The 22,500-nt window shown below is 41.6% G+C and overlaps 2 protein-coding genes and 1 long non-coding RNA gene across 4 annotated transcripts in view; 2 read left to right on the top strand and 1 right to left on the bottom strand.

The window, feature by feature from the left end:
• The window catches only part of soat1 (sterol O-acyltransferase 1), a 15,155-nt gene extending 3,793 nt beyond the window's left edge, over window positions 1-11,362 (top strand). Inside the window, exons 1-14 of one of the 2 annotated variants that reach the window (XM_058390148.1) lie at window positions 557-920; window positions 1,824-1,969; window positions 2,504-2,560; window positions 2,644-2,751; window positions 2,869-3,151; window positions 3,700-3,778; window positions 3,860-3,941; window positions 4,055-4,100; window positions 4,178-4,307; window positions 4,463-4,560; window positions 7,754-7,852; window positions 7,941-8,076; window positions 8,174-8,319; window positions 9,097-11,362. In XM_058390148.1, the coding sequence (XP_058246131.1) occupies window positions 882-920; window positions 1,824-1,969; window positions 2,504-2,560; window positions 2,644-2,751; window positions 2,869-3,151; window positions 3,700-3,778; window positions 3,860-3,941; window positions 4,055-4,100; window positions 4,178-4,307; window positions 4,463-4,560; window positions 7,754-7,852; window positions 7,941-8,076; window positions 8,174-8,319; window positions 9,097-9,147 (1,500 nt within the window). In that variant the 5' untranslated portion in view covers window positions 557-881 and the 3' untranslated portion in view covers window positions 9,148-11,362. Of the gene's footprint in view, window positions 1-556; window positions 921-1,823; window positions 1,970-2,503; window positions 2,561-2,643; window positions 2,752-2,868; window positions 3,152-3,699; window positions 3,779-3,859; window positions 3,942-4,054; window positions 4,101-4,177; window positions 4,308-4,462; window positions 4,561-7,753; window positions 7,853-7,940; window positions 8,077-8,173; window positions 8,320-9,096 lie in introns of those variants that run through there. The other variant, XM_058390147.1, reaches the window with a different exon arrangement.
• A 4,511-nt stretch (window positions 11,363-15,873) lies between these two features.
• Window positions 15,874-19,652, top strand: ugt5e1 (UDP glucuronosyltransferase 5 family, polypeptide E1). Its single transcript, XM_058390149.1, has 2 exons — window positions 15,874-16,045; window positions 17,606-19,652. Exon 2 carries the CDS (start codon window positions 17,609-17,611, stop codon window positions 19,202-19,204), a length of 1,596 nt encoding a protein of 531 aa, XP_058246132.1. The 5' UTR covers window positions 15,874-16,045; window positions 17,606-17,608; the 3' UTR covers window positions 19,205-19,652.
• Window positions 19,653-19,787: 135 nt separating this feature from the next.
• LOC131353254 (uncharacterized) lies at window positions 19,788-21,647 on the bottom strand. Its single transcript, XR_009204598.1, has 3 exons — window positions 20,746-21,647; window positions 20,613-20,645; window positions 19,788-20,294 (listed from the first exon to the last, which is right to left on the bottom strand). It is a non-coding gene; the product is annotated as an uncharacterized LOC131353254 (long non-coding RNA).
• Window positions 21,648-22,500: the final 853 nt, after the last annotated feature.

Consider the following 22,500-nt stretch of genomic DNA (forward strand, 5'->3'; position numbering starts at 1 on the left):
ATGCACATTGGTGATCTTCAGGAAACAGTGTCAGCAGTGTTTCGGGGGAGAGAGAGGGGGTATCTGTTAGGTTTTGGGGGGTATTTATGAGGCTGTGAGGCTTCAGGAGAGAGAGAGAAAGACAGGGTATCTGTGAGGTTTCAGGGGGTATTTATGAGGCTGTGAGTAGGGAAGGGCTATGATTGTAAGAAACAGGAAGGGCTGGAAGGGCAGGAAACTTTTCATAGCTGGGATGGACCACAGAGAGATGGGTGTGGCCGTGAGCTTTGAGAGGCTGGAAGAGCAGAGAGATTTGAAAGACAAAAAGACTGTGACCTTTAAGAGACAAAAACTACAACCTTAAAAAAAAAAGGTCTGAGAGCATGGAGAATAAGAAGCTGAGAAGGAGTGCTGTAAGGAGGAGATAAGGTGGTCTGGATGAAGGTGAGGAGAAGACGTCAGAAGAGCTTCCAACTTCCACACCTGGAGCATGAGAGAGGAAATGCAGTGCTAGTACAGAAGATGGACAGACACCGTGTTACGCTGTTGCCTGGGTCAGAAGGTTTCTCAAGTGATCCCTTCTTCTCTGTTTGAGAAGTTTGTGGTTCTTCTTAAACCTTATTCAACATTTCAGCTGAAATCAATCTGCTGAGTGCAGGAGCAGCTCCTTTCATAATCACGTGTCTGCTGTGGTGAGATCTTCATCCTCACGCATGTCTACAGCGGTGTAGTGCCTGCCTTCCATTAGAGAACGGTCAGAACATCAACCGAGAGAGTGACCACCACAGCCGAAAAGCTCGTCATCTCACACCCGGATTTTCAAGAAAAGTGGGAAAATGTTTAGAAGTGTTCGTATGGGGAAAAAAACATGAAGTAAACATCCACTAGTGGAAAAAAGAGAGATGAGAATGAATGAAGGAAGGAAGAAGAAGAAGGTTCAGGTGTGGTCTTCATCTCAAACATTTCAGAGGGGGGGGTGTAATGGTGTTTGGTGGTGTAATGGGAGAAAGAAAGAAAGAAAGAAAGACACAGTATCTGTTGAAATCTTTGTTTTAAATTTCCAAAATTACTTTTCTGACCTGCCTTTAGTCCACTCTCAGCATTCTGTGACATTCAAGAACAATTTATCTTTAACAAGAATGATAGTAAAAATAATTAAACAGTGCAGTTTTGAGTGTGTTTAAGCGTGCAGTGCAGAGAGAGCAGTGTGTGGGTCTGACTGCAGCAGAAAGTTGATGACGTGCTGAAACAGGAAGATCAAGTGGTAGTGTCAAGATCACGAGGTACTTTAGCAACGGCCCTGGGAAACAGCCGCCCCGCCTCACTGAGTCATTTCATATGACTCATTAGTCACGCTGGGGTCAGAGGTCAAACACACACACCTGTACTAACGATCTGGGGCTGTGTCTGATGGACGACGTTTATTCATCAGCCCTTAATCCCTGAGAGCATGATGACCGTACCGCTGTCATGTTCTCTTCACGTCTGAAGGTGTTGAGAGATCAAGTTCATAACAGAATCCAGTAATTTCCAATAAAATATTGAGATGTTTAAGATTTTAGGATCATTAGTGATGTACTGAGTGTATGAGACGTTATAGAGCTTTATAACAGATCACAGAAGTGCAGTGGAGTGAAACGGAGAAAACGTGAGGAACATGAGATATTGGGTCACCTCAGAGAGGTCACTAGAGAAAAGAACTTTATTTATTTATTTATTTATTTATTTATTTATTTATTTATGTATGTATGTATGTATGTATGTGTTGATTTGAAACAGTAGGTTAGTAAAATATTCATAATAATAATCCGGATGATTTATTGATGCTTTTATTTTCTCTGCAGCAGCTGAAAGCTGACTTGATTCATCACTTTGACTCTCAGCTGAACGAACTGGTGGAGTCTCTGATAGACGAGTCTCACAGACTGGGCTCTTCTTCACTGTCCGGTTCCTCGCAGCCTCGTCCAGACACCGAGAGAGCTGAACTCAGGTGTGAGCTTCACTGTGAGGTGTTCAGGTGTAACCTCAGGGATGGATTCTTTTATTATTAGCATTACAGGACTCTTATACAGTTAGATGAATATTATAAAGCGCTCATTAATATTAAGCCACAGCGTTATTCTGGCCACGCCCATGTCCAGGTCCCTGTCGCTCATGTCACAGACATTTACAGAGAAAGAGCTTTGACAGACAAGATGTAGCCATAGCAACCGTAGCATTAATGCTGAGGCAGACTTTATTTTCTCAAACCCTTTATTTGTGAGAAAGTGTACAGCGCCTCCGTGTGGTGAAACTGTGTAGAGCAACAACTCCACTAACTGTTCTTCTCTCTCTCTCTCTCTCTCTCTCTCTCTCTCTTACACACACACTCTGTTTCTCTCTCACTCTCTCTCTCACTTTCTCTCTCTCTCTCTCTCTCTCTCTCTCTCTCTTACACACACACACACTCTGTTTCTCTCTCACTCTCTCTCTCACTTTCTCTCTCTCTCTCTTTGTTTCTCTCTCTCTCTCTCTCTCTCTCCAGGTCTTCTCAAGCTCACAGTCAGAGTAAACAGTTTGTGGTGCGTCGCTCTTTATTAGAGTGAGTAACGTTATCAGTGGTCAGTATTTCAGGTGTCTGTAAACACACAGTTATTTATCCAGCTGTATTTGTTGTTACTCCAGCGAGCTGTTTGAGGTCAATCACATCCGTACGATTTATCACATGTTCATCGCCCTCCTCATCCTCTTCATCCTCAGTACGTTAGTCGTAGACTTCATTGATGAGGGACGGTAAGTTTTAGATTTTTTGTATATATTTGATGAGGCCTTGACCTCAGGAGGTAGTGTTAATGATTTCGTCCATTCCCTCTTTGTTGTTGCTGTCCTCCTCTTGGTGTCTCTCTGCAGGTTAGTGCTGGATTTTGACCTGCTGGTGTTTGCGTTCGGTCAGTTTCCCCTCGTCGTGGTTTCGTGGCTCTGCATGTTTGGTTCTGCGCTCATGGTTCCGTTCGCTCTTCTCCGTTGGTGGGCCGGTGTTTATTCTTCATCACACCACCGAACCTTCTACACCCTTCTCGCCGCAACGCTCCTGCTGCTGTACCAGAGCCTCGGACTCGGCTTCCTGCCTACTTACATAGTGCTGAGAAACAGCCTTCCTCCCGCTTCCTGCTTCATCCTCATTCTCGAGCAGGTACATGCATCTCCTTTAACTTCCTGTTTCATCCTGGTACTGAATCTCCTTTAACTTCCTGTTTCATCCTGGTACTGAATCTCCTTTAACTTCCTGTTTCATTCTGGTACTGAATCTCCTTTAACTTCCTGTTTCATCCTGGTACTGAATCTCACACATCCTCTTTATATCGAGTGTCCTCCTTCATTCTCAAGCTGAACATTCCGCTTCATTTTCATGCTAGCTACATTATCATTTAGCTACTGAATACTGAATTCATGTTCCAGATGACCCTCTATGGTGTTTCCACAGTTTCCTGCTCCATGTTCTCACTGTATTTCCTACTTCGTCTTCCCGTGTAAGTCTCGTCTTCATCTTCGTTCACGTGTTCCTGAATTTTTCTCTTTACTCTCATACTGAACTTCCTCCTGGTTCAGAAACATTAACACACTAAACACATCCAATGTATTATTAATGATAATAATAACAATAGTGTAACAGTGTTAGTGTGTGATTATTGTGATGGACTGATTTCATCTCTCTGGTTTCTGGATGTTTCCTCTCCACAGGTGCGTCTGATGATGAAGGTTCATTCCTTTATCAGGGAGAACGTGCTGCGGTTCTGGTCTTCAGGTAAAGGCGGCTCAGGTAAGGACGGAATGTACAGCCGTTTTGGATCCAGATGTTTTCCTTTGGCTGTTTACTCACCGAATCTGTTCTGTGTTTCAGCTTCAGTGGCCAAGCCTCATCTGAGCTCCTACCTTTACTTCCTGTTTGCTCCCACTCTGATCTACAGAGACAGTTATCCAAGGCAAGACTGATGAGCACACACACTCATACTCAGACACACACACACACGCACACACACACGTTTCTTTCTATTCTGTGGTTTGAGTTGTCTGTGACGCACCTCATCTGTTTTAGAAATCCGTGTGTACGATGGAGTTATGTAGCCACCAAATTTTTACAGGTAGGTGCTGATGGTGTGTGTGTGTGTGTGTGTGTGTTTGTGAGATGACCCTAACCCCTGTGTCATTGTTGCTGCAGGTTCTGGGCTGTTTATTCTACGCCTACTACGTGTTTGTGCGTCTCTGTATCCCTCAGTTCCGCAGTGTGAGCATGCAGCTGTTCGACCTCAGAGTCATGGTGCTCTGTGTCTTCAACTCCATCCTGCCAGGTACGCAGTGGTGTGTGTCTGTGTGTGTGTGTGTCTGTGTGTTAGTTAAATCTGTGTGTACTTACCATAGAAGGGAATGAGTAAATTGTATTATTTGGTATTGAAATAAGTTTGTGTGTGTGTGTGTGTGTGTGTGTGTGTGTGTGTTCATGCAGGAGCACTGATTCTCTTCTTGGCCTTCTTTGCCTTTTTGCACTGCTGGCTCAATGCGTTTGCTGAAATGCTGCGCTTTGGAGACCGAATGTTTTATAGGGTTAGAAACACAGTTACATAAAATTACACACATTGTTACTTTTACCATTACACACCATTATATACCATTATACACCATTACATACTATTATACACCATTACACCCCATTATATATCATTACACACATTACACACCATTATATATCATTACACACATTACACACCATTATACACAATTATATACCATTTCATACCATTATACACCATTACACACCATTATACACCATTTATATACCATTATACACCATTACACACCATTATACACCATTTATATACCATTATACACCATTACACACCATTATACACCATTTATATACCATTATACACCATTACACACCATTATACACCATTTATATACCATTACACACCATTATACACCATTATACACCATTTATATACCATTACACACCATTATACACCATTATACACCATTTATATACCATTACACACCATTTATACACCATTATACACCATTTATATACCATTATACACCACTTATATATCATTATATACCATTATACACCATTACACACCATTATACACCATTTATATACCATTATACACCATTACATACTATTATACACCATTATACATCATTACACACTATTATACACCATTATATACCCTTACACAGCATTATACACCATTACATACCATTACACACCATTATACACCATTACATACCATTACACACCATTATACACCATTTATATACTATTATACACCATTATACATCATTACACACTATTATACACCATTATACACCATTACACACTATTATACACCATTTATATACCATTACACACTATTATACACCATTATATACCCTTACACAGCATTATACACCATTACATACCATTACACACCATTATACACCATTACATACCATTACACACCATTATACACCATTTATATACCATTATACACCATTACATACCATTATACACCATTATATACCCTTACACAGCATTATACACCATTACATACCATTACACACCTTTACACGCCATTATATAGCATTATACACCATTTATATACCATTATACACCATTACATACTATTATACACCATTATACATCATTACACAATATTATACACCATTATATACCATTATACACCATTACATACCATTACACACCATTATACACCATTACATACCATTATACACCATTTATATACTATTATACACCATTACATACTATTATACACCGTTATATATACCATTACACACCATTATACACCATTACACACCATTACACACTATTATATACCATTACACACTATTATACACCATTACACACCATTATATATCATTACACACCATTATACACCATTATATACCATTTCACATCATTATACACCATTACATACTATTACACACCATTATATACCATTACACACCATTATACACCATTTATATACCATTATACACCATTATACACCATTACACACTATTATATACCATTACACACTATTATACACCATTACACACCATTATATATCATTACACACCATTATACACCATTATATACCATTTCACATCATTATACACCATTACATACTATTACACACCATTATATACCATTACACACCATTACACACCATTATACACCATTATACACCATTACACACCATTATATACCATTATACACCATTACACACCATTATACACCATTTATATACCATTATACACCATTACATACTATTATACACCATTACACACCATTATATACCATTATACACCATTACACACCGTTATATATCATTACACACCATTATACACCATTATATACCATTTCACATCATTATACACCATTACATACTATTACACACCATTATATACCATTACACACCATTTATATACCATTATACACCATTATACACCATTACATACTATTATACACCATTATACACCATTACATACCATTACACACCTTTACACGCCATTATATAGCGTTATACACCATTATACACCATTACACACTATTATACACGTTATATATACCATTACACACTATTATACACCATTACACACCGTTATATACCATTACACACCATTATATATCATTACACACATTACACACCATTATATATCATTACACACATTACACACCATTATATACCATTACACACCATTATACACCATTTATACACCATTTATATACCATTACACACCATTACACACCATTACACACCATTACACACCATTATACACCATTTATATACCATTACACACCATTATACACCATTTATATACCATTATACACCATTTATATACCATTATACACCATTACACACCATTATACACCATTTATATACCATTATACACCATTTATATACCATTATACACCTTTACACGCCATTATATAGCATTATACACCATTATACACCATTTATATACTATTATACACCATTACACACTATTATACACCGTTGTATATACCATTACACACTATTATTACCATTATACACCATTATACACCATTACACACTATTATACACCGTTGTATATACCATTACACACTATTATACACCGTTGTATATACCATTACACACTATTATACACCGTTATATATACCATTACACACTATTATACACCATTACACACCGTTATATACCATTACACACTATTATACACCATTACACACCTTTGCACGCCATTATATATCATTATACACCATTATACACCATTTATATACCATTATACACAATTATATATCATTATACACCATTACACACCATTATACACCATTACACACCAATACACACTATTATACACCATTATATATACCATTACACACTATTATACACCATTATATATACCATTACACACTATTATACACCATTACACACCATTATACACCGTTATATATACCATTATACACAATTATATATCATTATACACCATTACACACCATTATACACCATTACACACCAATACACACTATTATACACCGTTATATATACCATTACACACTATTATACACCATTACACACTTTGTTACATTTACACACCATTATACACTAATACACCCCATTACACACTTTTACACACCAATACATACCATTAATCACCATTACACACTTTTACACACAGTTACTGACCTTATCATACACTACCCAGTCAGACTTAATAATTATAGATTTTGTTTATTACTGATTAATTACTGACAATAAACTGTAATAAACTACAGGACTGGTGGAATTCGACTTCGTTTGCTAATTATTACCGCACGTGGAACGTAGTGGTGCACGACTGGCTGTACTGCTACGTCTACCGGGACTTCCTGTGGGTATGTGACACTGGAAAATGATCTCAGAACACATTTAACGGAGTATATAATGTTTATTATTGTTTATTATTCTGGCTCATGTCCACAGATGACACAGAAACGTTTCCGAGCGACCGCCATGTTTGTTGTTTTCACCGTCTCTGCAGTGGTCCATGAGTACGTGCTGGCCGTGTGTTTCGGGTTCTTCTACCCCGTCCTCTTCTGCCTCTTCATGTGCTTTGGATGTGAGGATCTCTTTTAGATTTTATAAACTGAAATTGAAGATATGCTTATGATGAGTGTTTTTTTATGACTCTGTGCTCTTGTTGTTCATGTCCTCAGTGATGTTTAACTTCATCCTGCATGACCGGAGGACCGGACCCGTGTGGAACATCATTGTGTGGACGGCTCTGTTTCTGGGTTTAGCTGTTCTGCTGTGCCTTTACTCTCAGGAGTGGTACGCTCAGAAATACTGCCCCCTACAGGAGGTAAACACCACTACACCTTGCACTGCCCCTCTAAAGGACGGCTGATTTCTTCTTCTTCCGCCTCTTGTTATTATTATTTTATTTTATTTTGTTTTGTTTTTTTAATTTTATTATGTTTTATTTAATTTGATTTTATTTTATTATTATATTTATTAGGCCCAAATACACCCATCAGGCATAACATCATGACCAGTGACCGGTGAAGTGAATAAGACTGAGTATCTCCTCATCATGGCACCTGTTAGTGGGTGGGAAATATTAGGCAGCAAGTTAACATTTTGTCCTCAAAAACAAAATTTGAGCGAGTTTGACCAAAAGGGCCAAATTGTGATGGTTAGACCACTGGATCAGAGCATCTCCAAAACTGCAGCTCTTGTGGAGTGTTCCCGGTCTGCAGTGGTCAGTATCTATCAAAAGTAAAGGATCTGCTGCTAACATCTTGGTGCCAGATCCCACAGCTCACCTTCAGGGATCTAGTGGAGTCCCTGCCTCGACAGGTCAGTGCTGTTTTGGCAGCAAAAGGGGGACCGACATAATATTAGGCAGGCGGTCATAATGTTATGGCTGATCGGTGTATATAAGCACTGCTGAATTCTGGATTGTGATTGGTCAGCAGGTGTTGATTAATTTTGACCTCAGTGCAGCCATACATCACAATTTACATTAATGTTTATGTAAATATGGTTTCCGTAGTAACAGCCTGTTCACAGGGACGGCTGTAGAAAACGTGATATGGTGAAGCTTTCCTGAATCTGAATTAGTTTTTTTATGTTTCAGCCTTCTTTCCTCGACTTGCTGAAGCCGAGATCGTGGACCTGCTACGTCTAGACCAGCCACGCTGCCCGGGACGCCTGATTCTTTTACTCCTTCTGATATTTTTGCACTATGAACACAGGCACATGGAGCGACAGGATATCTGATTTTAACTGTTTTTAACAGAAAGGCATTAAGATAAAAAATTTTTTATATATATATATATATACACTATATTGCCAAAAGTATTTGCTCACCCATCCAAATAATCAGAATCAGGTGTTCCAATCACTTCCATGGCCACAGGTGTATAAAATCAAGCACCTAGGCATGCAGACTGTTTTTACAAACATTTGTGAAAGAATGGGTCGCTCTCAGGAGCTCAGTGAATTCCAGCGTGGAACTGTGATAGGATGCCACCTGTGCAACAAATCCAGTCGTGAAATTTCCTCGCTCCTAAATATTCCACAGTCAACTGTCAGCTGTATTATAAGAACGTGGAAGTGTTTGGGAACGACAGCAACTCAGCCACGAAGTGGTAGGCCACGTAAACTGACGGAGCGGGGTCAGCGGATGCTGAGGCGCATAGTGCGAAGAGGTCGCCAACTTTCTGCAGAGTCAATCGCTACAGACCTCCAAACTTCATGTGGCCTTCAGATTAGCTGAAGAACAGTGCGCAGAGAGCTTCATGGAATGGGTTTCCATGGCCGAGCAGCTGCATCCAAGCCATACATCACCAAGTGCAATGCAAAGCGTCGGATGCAGTGGTGTAAAGCACGCCGCCACTGGACTCTAGAGCAGTGGAGACGCGTTCTCTGGAGTGACGAATCGCGCTTCTCCATCTGGCAATCTGATGGACGAGTCTGGGTTTGGCGGTTGCCAGGAGAACGGTACTTGTCTGACTGCATTGTGCCAAGTGTAAAGTTTGGTGGAGGGGGGATTATGTTGTGGGGTTGTTTTTCAGGAGCTGGGCTTGGCCCCTTAGTTCCAGTGAAAGGAACTCTGAATGCTTCAGCATACCAAGACATTTTGGACAATTCCATGCTCCCAACTTTGTGGGAACAGTTTGGAGCTGGCCCCTTCCTCTTCCAACATGACTGTGCACCAGTGACCAAAGCAAGGTCCATAAAGACATGGATGACAGAGTCTGGTGTGGATGAACTTGACTGGCCTGCACAGAGTCCTGACCTCAACCCGATAGAACACCTTTGGGATGAATTAGAGCGGAGACCGAGAGCCAGGCCTTCTCGTCCAACATCAGTGTGTGAACTCACAAATGCGCTTCTGGAAGAATGGTCAAAAATTCCCATAAACACACTCCTAAACCTTGTGGACAGCCTTCCCAGAAGAGTTGAAGCTGTTATAACTGCAAAGGGTGGACCGACGTCATATTGAACCCTATGGTTTAGGAATGGGATGTCACTTAAGTTCATATGCGAGTCAAGGCAGGTGAGCGAATACTTTTGGCAATATAGTGTATGTTTAAAGAGACTCTGAATCAGTGTGTGGTTCCATTTCAGTGTCAAATCGGGTTTTACTGCATTCCTTTTGTTCTGGTATTTTGGATGAAATTTCAGAGTGTGTTTATGGTGCAGTTCATGTGTTCAGCTCAGAAGATTTGTCTGATAATCATGCTGATGTTGGGCTTCACAGTCAACAGACCCTGTGATTGGAACATCCATGAAGTCTGCTCTCTTCTGAAGGGTTCCTGAAGACTCCTTCAAGGGTTCTGCCTGAGTCGCTAGGAGTTAAGGATCCTCGTGACCTTTTATAGGGAACAAATGAAGGAAAAAAAACAGAAATTACAACAATTACAGACGTTAGAGTAAAGGAGAAATGTAGGGTCATGAACATGGAGCAACCACACAGTGATAGAAGATTCAGCACTTTCATTTAATCTGATTCGGACCGGGCCTCAGCTCAGGGTTCTACAAGCCATAAATATGACCCTTTACTTGTAAATATTGTTTACTGTCACAGTGAAGGGTTTTTAGGTACATGATGATTAGGGAACTCCTGTGACGAATGATTTTAAATCTAGTCTGAATGCGTCTTTGGATATGTTACAGATTTTATGGATAAAAATGACTGTAAACACTGGACCTGAGGTCGTGTTGCACTGGAACCCAGCTTCAGAGTTTATACCTTAAGAGTGTAAAAGATTTTGTAAAAGCCATCATCTCTCTATATCCCTCCCTCCCTCTCTCTCTCTCCTTCTGTCCATCTCTCTCAGCCCTCCCTCTCTCTCTCCCTCTCTCTCTCTCTCTCTCTCTCTCTCTCCCTCCCTCCCTCCCTCTCTCTCTCTCTCTCTCTCTCTCTCTGTCTCTCTCCCTCTCTCCCACACTTTATACTTCACTCAGACTGAAAGTGTTACTGCCTTTGTTTTTATACTCATCTTTTCCCGCTCTGTAAATCTCTCACAGTGATGTGTTTATCCGTTTAAAGCGCTAGTTTCTGACGTTACACGGGTTACTGTTCATTCGATCTTCAGCACCGTGTTTTATACAAAAAAAAACTTTTACTGAACTTTTATTTTATGAAAGCCTCGCAGGTTAACCCTGTACTGCTGTTTATAAAGAAAAAACTGAAAAATCATGATTTTTAATTCTAGGTGATTTTGCAGAATCCACAATGTAATGCAGAAAAATCTATTTTAACTCTGAGTGTTTTATCCTGTTTATACACTCCGATACTCTCCATCAGTGGAAAAATGTCCCGGAATTTTCAGGAATTAAAGCAGGTGAATCACTTCATGGTCAGCTTTCTTTAAAAAATCACTCCTGTGTCTAATTATGGTTAATTCTACTGTATATATAATACCGAGGTCAGTGTGAGGGGCAGATTTTAGGGTTTGTACGTGTATTTGATGTGAGTTTGGCTAAAAATACGAACTGGCTGAAGTTTCCATCAAGCTTTTTTCTGCTTCAGTCGAATTGTTTCTGACCTTAACACCGGCTGCTGGTGTATTGGCATGGTCCACTGCACAGATATGGACATTAAACTACACTAACTATATTAACTCCATTAACTCCTGTAACTACAGGCTAAGGGTCACTTTTAGAAATGACATAAATAAATTTGCTTCACTTTGTATTACTCTTTCCTCTTAAGGTTGGTCTTGTGTGTGTGTGTGTGTTTGATCATGGCTAGATAAAAATGTCTGGAAATTATAGAATGGAAATTAAATAAGGAAATATGAAAATGAACTTCCCGTAGGCCAACCACCCGCAGGAAGGAGCATAAGGGGCTGGTGCGATGTGTTTTGGGTAGCAGTCATGGGCAGGGGCCTAGACGACCCAAACCCTGGTTAAAGAATCTGGCTCTTGGGACATGGAATGTCACTTCACTGGGGGGGAGCCTGAGCTGGTGGGGGGGGCTGAGCGGTACTGGCTAGAGATAGTCGGGCTTGCCTCCACGCACAGCCTGGGCTCTGGAACCCAACTCCTTGAGAGAGGTTGAACCCTCTACTACTCTGGAGTACCTCATGGTGAGAGGTGGCGGGCTGGGGTGGGCTTGCTTATAGCCCCCCAGCTCAGCCACCATGTGTTAGAGTTTTCCCCAGTAAACGAGAGGGTGGTTTCCCTGCGCCTTCAGGTGGGGGATAGGGGCCTCACTGTTGTATCGGCTTATGGGCCGAACAGCAGTGTGGAGTACCCAACCTTCTTGGAGACCCTACAAGGGGTGCTGGAAGGTGCCCCGACTGGGGACTCCATAGTTATACTGGGGGACTTCAACACCCATGTGGGTAACGACAGTGTTACCTGGAGGGGCGTGATTGGGAAGAACGCCCCCCCCCGGTCTGAACTCGAGTGGTGTTCTGTTATTGGACTTCTGTGCTAGTCACAGTCTGTCCATAACAAACACCATGTTCAAGCATAAGGGTGCCCATCAGTACACGTGGTACCAGGACACCTTAGGCCAGAGGTCGATGATTGACTTTGTGGTCGTGTCATCTGACCTTCGGCCATATGTCTTGGACACTAGGGTGAAGAGAGGGGCTGAGCTGTCAACTGATCACCACCTGGTGGTGAGTTGGATCTGCTTGCAGAGGAGGATGCCGGACAGACTTGGCAGACCCAAACGTATTGTGGGGGTCTGTTGGGAACATCTGGCTGAACCCTCTGTTAGGGAAGTCTTCAACTCCCACCTCCGGGAGAGTTTCGACAAGATTCCGAGGGAGGTTGGGGACATTGAGTCTGAGTGGACCATATTCTCCTCCTCCATTGTTGATGCAGCTACCAGGAGCTGTGGCCGTAAGGTCTCTGGTGCCTGTCGTGGCGGCAATCCCCGAACCCAGTGGTGGACATTGGAAGTAAGGGATGCTGTCAAGCTGAAGAAAGAGTCCTATCGAGCCTGGTTGGCTCGTGGGACTCCGGAGGCAGCTGATGAGTACCGGCAGGCCAAGTGAGCTGCAGCCCAGGTGGTTGTGGAAGCAAAAACTCGGGTCTGGTGCTGGTGGAGAGTTGCTGACCTTGACTGGGGATATTGGGAAGGTGGAAGGAATACTTTGAGGATCTCCTCAATCCTACTGACATGCCTTCCGTAGAGGAAGCAGAGGCTGAGGACTCAGAGGTAGATTCATCCATTACCCAAGCTGAAGTCACTGAGGTAGTCCAGCAGCTCCTTGGTGGCAAGGCGCCAGAAGTGGATGAGATTTGCCCTGAGTACCTTAAGTCTCTGGATGTTGTGGGGCTGTCTTGGCTGACATGTCTCTGCAACATAGCGTGGCAGTCAGGGACAGCGCCTCTGGACTGGGCGACTGGGGTGGTGGTCCCTCTTTTTAAGAAGGGGGATCGGAGGAGTGTATTCCAACTATAGGGGGATCACACTCCTCAGCCTCCCAGGGAAAGTCTATTCCAGGGTACTGGAGAGGAGAGTCCGACCTTTAGTCGAACCTCAGATTCAGGAGGAACAATGCGGGTTTCATCCTAGTCGTGGGACACTGGACCAGCTCTATACCCTTCACTGGGTGCTTGAGGGTTCATGGGAGTTTGCCCAACCAGTCCACATGTGTTTTGTGGACTTGGAGAAGGCATTCGACCGTGTCCCTCGTGGTATCCTGTGGGAGGTGCTCTGGGAGTATGGGGTCCGTGGCCCTCTGTTAAGGGCTGTTCGGTCTCTGTATGACCGGAACAGGAGCTTGGTTTGTATTGCCGGCTGTAATTTAGATCTGTTCCCAGTGCATGTTGGACTCTGGCAGGGTTGTCACCGGTTCTGTTCATTATTTTTATGGACAGAATTTCTAGGCGCAGCCAGGTGGTGGAGGGAGTCCAGTTTGGGGACCATAGGATTTCGTCTCTGCTTTTTGCAGATGATGTTGTCCTGTTGGCTCCTTCGAGCCAGGACTTACAGCGTGCGCTGGGGCAGTTCGCAGCCAAGTGCGAAGCGGCTGGGATGAGGATCAGCACCTCCAAATCTGTGGCCATGGTTCTCGACTGGAAAAAGGTGGTTTGTCCCCTCCAGGTTGGAGGGGTGTCCCTTCCTCAAGTGGAGGAGTTTAAGTATCTCAGGGTTTTGTTTACAAGTGAGGAAAGGATGGAGCGTGAGATTGACAGACGGATTGGTGCAGCGGCAGCAGCAATGCGGTCTATGTACCGGTCTGTTGTGGTGAAGAAGATTTACCTCGTCGAGGTACTCGATTTACCAGTCAATCTACGTTCCTACTCTTACTTATGGTCATGAACTTTGGGTCATAACCGAAAGGATACAGGCGAAAGATACAGGTGGCCGAAATGAGTTTCCTTTGCAAGGTGGCACGGCGTTCCCTTAGAGATAGGGTAAGGAGCTCTGTCACCCGGGAGGAGCTTGGAGTAGAGCCGCTGCTCCTCCACATCGAAAGGGGCCAGTTGAGGTGGCTTGGGCATCTGTTTCGGATGCCTCCTGGACGTCTCCCAGGGGAGGTGTTCCGGGCATGCCCAACCGGGAAGAGACCCCGGGGAAGACCCAGGACGCTGGAGGGACTATGTCTCTCGGCTGACCTGGGAATGCCTTGGAATTCCCCCGGAAGAGCTGGAGGAAGTGGCTAGGGAGAAGGAAGTCTGGGCATCCCTGCTTAGACTGCTGCCCCCGCGACCCGGCTACGGATAAGCGGGAGACAATGAATGAAAATGAAAGAAAGTGGAAAGAATAAAGAAATGTGTGTTTTAATACAGTTGTGTGTGTGTGTGTGTTAGAGTGAGACAGTGTTATGGGAAACTAGAGGCCATTATTTTTTACCTTTAATTTAGAGGAAAAACATCATTAAGGTACATAATTGGAGTCCTGTGATGAGTTTTGGTGGTGGCTCAGGTGGTTAAGGCTGTGGGTTGTTGATCAGAGGATCAGGATTCAAGCCCCAGCACTACCAAGCTCCACTGTTGGGCATTTGAGCAAAAGGCCCTAAACCTTCTCTGCTCCAGGGGGTGCTGTATCATAGCTGCCCCTGCGCTCTGACCCCAAATTCCTCAGCTGGGATCTGGGCAAGAAAAGAACTCCACTCTCCTGTAATGTACGTGTGGAGATGATAAAGGCTTCATGCCCTCAGTTCACTTCTTTTTTTTTTCCATATGGGATAAAATTGTGTTCAAAGTCCAAAGACATAAAGCCAGGCAAAAGGTCAAAAAGAGCTCTGAGTGGAGACAGCCAGCAGTGCATGTCAAACAGTTAAGCACGTTCACACGTGCTATGGGAAGGCTTTACAATGAAATGATGAGCTGTGTAAAAAAAATTAACAAAAAGCTTAACTAAACAAGTCGATTTTTAACCTAGATTGCTAACCCTGGACTGTACATGTGTCCAGGTGACACACATTAACAGGGGGAAGGTGCTATCCTCCTGCTGTAGTCATTATTACACAAGCTGCTAATAAAAACTCGCATGAGATCAGAGTTATGTTATCAAACCCCTCAGGTTCTGTCAAGGCTGTCGCATTCTGCACTGGAGCTCATTCATGTGGCTTCTGGAACATCTCGAAAAACATTAGTCCAGACTTGAGGTAAGAAAAGCATGAGCTAAGTTCATGTATTTCTACTGAAACGAAAAAATAAGCTATCTTTGGAATATTGTGAGACAATGGTATGATGAAATGGGGGGGGCAATAAGACATATGATGTAAGTAAAAGGTCATAAAGAGCTAGCTGCATAGCTGCACGTGTTCTCCTGTCTCAGAGTGGAAACAAATCAACATTCTCAGGGTCTAATGGCTTTAACACCTTGTACAATTTCAGTAAGCTGGAATCTGTTGATTAGGATCTGCTGGAACATACAGCTGTGTGTCATCAGCATAGCATTCATTCATTCATTCATTTTTTCCCATTGTTGATGGTGTGTGAATATAGTATGAAAAAAGGCACAAGACTCAGCTGTTGAAACATCTAGGAAAAGTTCATTCCACCAGGAGCTCCTTTCTGCAGGTCTTCCTTGTACCCTGAGAGATGGTGGATCAGTCGAGCAGTGCTACAGGATCAGAGGGAGTCTGGTGCAGTGTGTGGTGTGATGAGATCTTTGAAGTTGGTGGATGCTGGTCCATGTTTTTCTTTGCAGGCAATCAACAGGGTTTAATATCTGAGGCAGCAGGTACAGGAAACCAGTGGAAGAAGCACACCCAGGGTTGAGATTAGCTGGGGTTTAGTTTCAGCTTCCCAACACAATGAGATGCCAGACTTGTGCAGGAACATGAGTGTCTGAGGGAGGAAAAGAAAGAATAGGTTCAGTGTCATCAGGATTGCAGTGGCAGGAAAAACCCCTGTGGGAATATGACCTCAGCAAGGAATGGTGAGAAAACAAAAGAGAAGCGAGTTCTGAGCCCTGTGGGACACCAGTGGAATGTCTGTAGGTAACCTCACATGACTGTCCCTTCAGGTAGGAATCAAACCATTGCCATTTTATGAAAACAAGAGGGTCATGTGTTGACTGTGTCCAGTGTTGTAGAAAGGATGAGGAGGGTGAGAACTGAAGACTAATCTAGTGGCATGAAGCTTCTCTATGATGGCCACAAGGACAGTTTTGTGGATGAAGTCAGTCTAGTTATGATCTTGGAGTTTTTTCTGGATGAGATAAAGGAACAGCTGATTGTAGACATTGCACTCAACAGAGGAAAGAATGAAGCGATACTGGATGCTAGTTGCTGAGTATCTGCAAAGAGCAGAACAATATAACTAAAAAGGTGACAACCATGTAGAGGTATCTGTAAAATAGGGGCACCAAACAGAGTGTCCAGCCTTTTATTCTACTTTTGGATATGTAGAAATATACAAATCTTAAAGAGCTACACTAACCCTATCAGATAAGAGGCAAACTAATCACATTCATTTATGAAGTTTAATCTACTAACTAGTTTAATTTCAAATTGCTTTTCTTTTGTTTTTCTGTCTGTTGTATTTTTATTTCCAGCAGACAATTCTTTTGACTCTTTAACATTTTCCACTCCATTAAATGTGTAACATTTATTAGTTTCAGTTAAATATTTAGATATTTACACTTTCAATAATTTTCAGTCATTTTATTTCTAACCACAGGGCAAGATCAAAAGAATTATTCTTGTATTTATTTTCAGACAATGTTCCTGCACTGCACTTTGCTCATCGCTGGCCTCCTGTGGACCCAAACTTCTCTCAGCAGTGCAGGAAAAGTCCTGGTGTATCCGGTAGAAGGAAGCCGCTGGGTCAACATGAACATCATCCTGCATGAACTACATAAACGAGGTCACGAGCTGACAGTGGTACGTTCTTCCAGAAGTTCACAGATTCCTGAAAACGCTCCTCACTACAAATCACTAACCATCCAGGTCACTGATGCCATGGATTTGGATAAAGCTGAACAAATAGCGTTGCTCCTGAAAAATGTTATTGAAAGTCGTAAAAGTGAATGGTCCATTCTTCCCTTCATAGCTACATATCAAACATTTTTTAACATTATGGAGCAAGGTAACAGCGCGAGTGCAGAAATGTTAAGAACCATACTGGAGGATAAAGCATTAATAAAAAATCTCAAAAGCTCCAAGTTTGACTTGATTTTGACTGATCCGTTTTATGGAAGTGGAGTTGTGTTGGGATCGTACTTGGGTTTACCGACAGTGCTTAATGTTCGCTGGATAATGAGCAGAGAAGCACACTTCACAATCGCACCTTCTCCTCTTTCCTACATCCCAGCATTTGGATCTGAAGTCAGTGACCAAATGACCTTCAGAGACAGACTGAAGAACTTGTTTCATTATGTTCTTGCACAGTATTTGGATCACATGGTCACTGGACCAGCTTATCAGGGTCTCATATCTGAGTTTATAGATCCAGAAACTAATATCTTCTCCCTCACCCGAGGTGCAGCTCTCTGGCTCATGCGAGTAGATTTCGTGTTTGAGTTTCCTCGGCCCACGATGCCAAACGTGGTCTACGTTGGGGGATTTCAGTGCAAGCCTTCCAGACCTTTACCTGATGAGTTGGAGATGTTCATGCAGAGTTCAGGGGAACATGGTGTAATCGTTATGTCTTTTGGAACTCGGTTTAAAGGTTTGGATCTTAATCTATCCGAAATCTTCGCCTCTGCCTTTGCTCATCTACCGCAGAAGGTCGTGTGGCGTCATCGAGGACCGAAACCTTCCACAGTGGGCGACAACACACTATTATTAGACTGGATTCCACAAAATGACCTTCTTGGACATCCAAAAACAAAGGTTTTCATAACTCATGGTGGAACAAATAGCATCTATGAGGCCATCTATCACGGAGTCCCGATGTTGGCAATACCACTAATCCTGGACCAGTTTGACAACATGGTACGTCTGAAGGCTAAAGGCATAGCTGAAGTTCTGGAGGTGACCAAATTGGATGTTGATACACTGACCCAATCTCTTAAAAACATTATGGATGAAAAGCAGCTCTACATGAAGAACATGCATGAGATTTCCTCTCTATATCATGACACACCACTAAAACCGATGGAGAGCATCATCTTCTGGTTGGAATTTGTCATGAGGCATAAAGGTGCAGCTCATTTGCGTACCCAGGCGTATAAGATGCCCTGGTTTGCGTATTATAACGTGGATATTCTTGCATTTATAATTGCAGTGTTTATGATCTTCTTTCTGCTGTTTGGTCTGATCTGTAAGCTTCTGTGTAAGGGGCTGGAGAGAAAGAGAAAAGCCAAACAGCAGTAGGAGCTGTGGGATTTCTTACCTCTGTTACCTCAACATTGAGGTTTCCTGATGATTCCTGATATGTTCTTTAACCCCAGACATTTATATTAAATCCTCCTAAATTTATACGATTACTAGAAACTAAATTTGTAGGAAAAGTCTTTTCCATGCTCTGGGATGCACAATGTTTAGAAATAAAAGAGCTTTCAAAATAACAAGGGGAAAAGATAAAGATGTTAAAATTATAGTTTTTCCCCAGACTCAAATACAAACCTTTTTTTGTTGATGAAGTCTTCTCGTGATTGTTGACTTTGACGCATCAACCTCCTGGAAGATGTTCAGGTAACGCTTCAGAATAACTGATGTTCCTGATCTGGCCAACGCTTGTGATGGAGTTGTTCATCAAGCTGCTGTGTTCCATGATCATCTGGACCTTTTGTGTGTCTTGTCTCCCTCTCTCCCCTACTCTCTCTCTCTCTCTCTCTCTCTCTCTCTCTGTCACTTTCTCTCTCTCTTTTCCTCTCCTCTCTCTTTCTCTGTCTCTCTCTTACTCTCTCTCCGTCTCTGTCTCTCTCTCTTTCTGTCTTACTCTCTCTTGCTCTCTCTTTCTCTCGCTCTCTCTCTTTCTGTCTTACTCTCGCTCTTTCTCTCGCTCTCTCTCTTTCTGTCTCTCTCTCTCTCTCTCTCTCTCTCTCCAGCTTAGTAATGTTTTGCTTCTCTTTGCTTCTCTTTACCATTTATTTGCTTAATTGTGAATTAATGAGTTTCACACACACACACACACACATGCACACACACTCAGAGAAATAAATACAGCTGCATTTTGAGATCACCATTTAATTTCACCTACTGAGATAGACAGATAAAATAATAATATTTAGTTATTTCTAATTCTAATTCACCCTTAATAACAATCTTCATCATATTCAATTACAAAGAGATAATTTAAAGAGAATGAATATAATAATACATATTAATATCACTGAATACTACGATCTCAGATGATTGGCCATGTAATCAATAAATAAATATCTGATAAAGATAATTCACTTCGACTTTTAACATTGTGCCGTTAATGATATCAGCGCATTGATGCTGCAGATGAAGAAGTCTAAAGAGAGAGGGCAAGAGAAAATGAATGAGTACAATCAAATTAAAAAAGTACAGAACTTTTATTTTCACTATTACTTTTATCATACTTTTATTTTTGCTTTTACTCATATTATGCATATTATAGATTTTTAGAAATTAATCAATAAAAACACAAACATAAATCTGAGCTTCGGAACTCATACGAATAAATACAAATAAATAAAATAAATAATAAAAAAAACAATAAAATGAATAAATAAATAAAAATGAATATCTAATATTAAAAAAAACAAAAGTTAAAAATAATCCACAGTGAGATCGTTGACGATTGACGAACCTTTCGCCTGTTTCTGCTCAACAGGAGTCAAACCTTCATGACCGGAGAAGAAAAACAACAACAAAACAAACAAATTATAAAAAGACTTAGATTAGATTAAATTGAAAAAATAAAAAATACCACAGAAAGTTACCAAAAAGACGCATGAACTTCTGCAGGCATTGTTGGTTGCTGCTGCTGTACACCATCATGAAACAAGTCACGCATTCTAGAAATACATAAATAAACAAACAAATAGATAGACAGACAGACAGACAGATAGATAGATAGATAGATAGATAGATAGATAGATAGATAGATAGATAGATAGATAGATAGACAGATTTTTATTTCCTGTATTAAATATTAAATAGATAAATTGATATAAATTACCTTTGTTGATGACACATTCACTCACAATGTTTTCTGTTAAGAGAATTATTCACATTTATTAAATACAACATTAATACTAATACATATTAAATCTTTACACCGGTCAGCCAAAACATCATGACCAGTGACCGGTGAAGTGAATAAGACTGATTATCTCCTCTTCATGGCACCTGTTAGTGGGTGGGATATATTAGGCAGCAAGTCAACATTTTGTCCTCAAAGTTGATGTTAGAAGCAGGAAAAATGGACAAGTGTAAAGATTTGAGCTTTGAGTTTGACCAAAAGGGACAAATTGTGATGGCTAGACCACTGGATCAGAGCATCTCCAAAACTGCAGCTCTTGTGGGGTGTTCCCGGTCTGCAGTGGTCAGTATCTATCAAAAGTGCTCCAAGGAAGGGACAGTGGTGAACCGGAGACAGGGTCATGGTCGGTCTGCTGAAGAAGTTAATGCTGGTTCTGATAGAAAGGGGTCAGAATACACAGTGCAGGACGGGTCAGGGCTGTTTCGGGAGCAAAAGGGGGACCAACACAATATTATGCAGGTGGTCATAATGTTATGGCTAATCGATGTAATTAATACATATGTAAGTAAGTGTTAAACTCTCACGTATTATAGTGTAGGAGAGATCGCTGTAGTGATGGAAACAGCTCTTCATCACTCCCAGACCTTGTTGTAACCAACAGGACATGTAATCTTAAAAGAAATATTATATTACAGGATTTTAGCAGACGTTCTTATCCACAGAGACATTTACATTATTCTCATTCATACAACAGAGCAGCTGTGGGTCAAGGGTCTCACTCAGGGGCAAACTCCTCAGATGTTTTCAGCACTTTGTTTAGTGTACTTCTCTTTAACTTTGGGAAACTGCATGATTCCATCAGTATGAAATAAAACACGAAGGCACGTGATGTTAGAGAAACTAATCAGTGACATGGCAGTGTGATGTGGCCCAGGGAGAAACTCAGCCCTGAGGACTTTATTCCTCTTACTGAAAACCACGGCTTTTTATTTATTAAAGAATATCACTACTTAATCTGTTTAAAACACTTCCTCGTCTATCATCTATATACACTCATCCCCTCAGCAGTCTCTCTTTATTCTCTCTCTCTCTATCATCTATAAACACTCATCCCCTCAGCAGTCTCTCTTTATTCTCTCTCTCTATCATCTATATACACTCATCCCCTCAGCAGTCTCTCTTTATTCTCTCTCTCTATCATCTATAAACACTCATCCCCTCAGCAGTCTCTCTTTATTCTCTCTCTCTATCATCTATAAACACTCAAACCCTCAGCAGTCTCTCTTTATTCTCTCTCTCTCTATCATCTATATACACTCATCCCCTCAGCAGTCTCTCTTTATTCTCTCTCTCTATCATCTATAAACACTCATCCCCTCAGCAGTCTCTCTTTATTCTCTCTCTCTATCATCTATAAACACTCATCCCCTCAGCAGTCTCTCTTTATTCTCTCTCTCTGTCATCTATAAACACTCATCCCCTCAGCAGTCTC

Source organism: Hemibagrus wyckioides, linkage group LG05 (genome assembly GCF_019097595.1).
Source record: "Hemibagrus wyckioides isolate EC202008001 linkage group LG05, SWU_Hwy_1.0, whole genome shotgun sequence".
NCBI lineage: Eukaryota > Metazoa > Chordata > Actinopteri > Siluriformes > Bagridae > Hemibagrus > Hemibagrus wyckioides.

Coding starts and splice junctions, on each gene's coding strand:
- ugt5e1 (XM_058390149.1), top strand. CDS start 17,609: ATGTTCCTGCACTGCACTTTGCTCATCGCTGGCCTCCTGTGGACCCAA.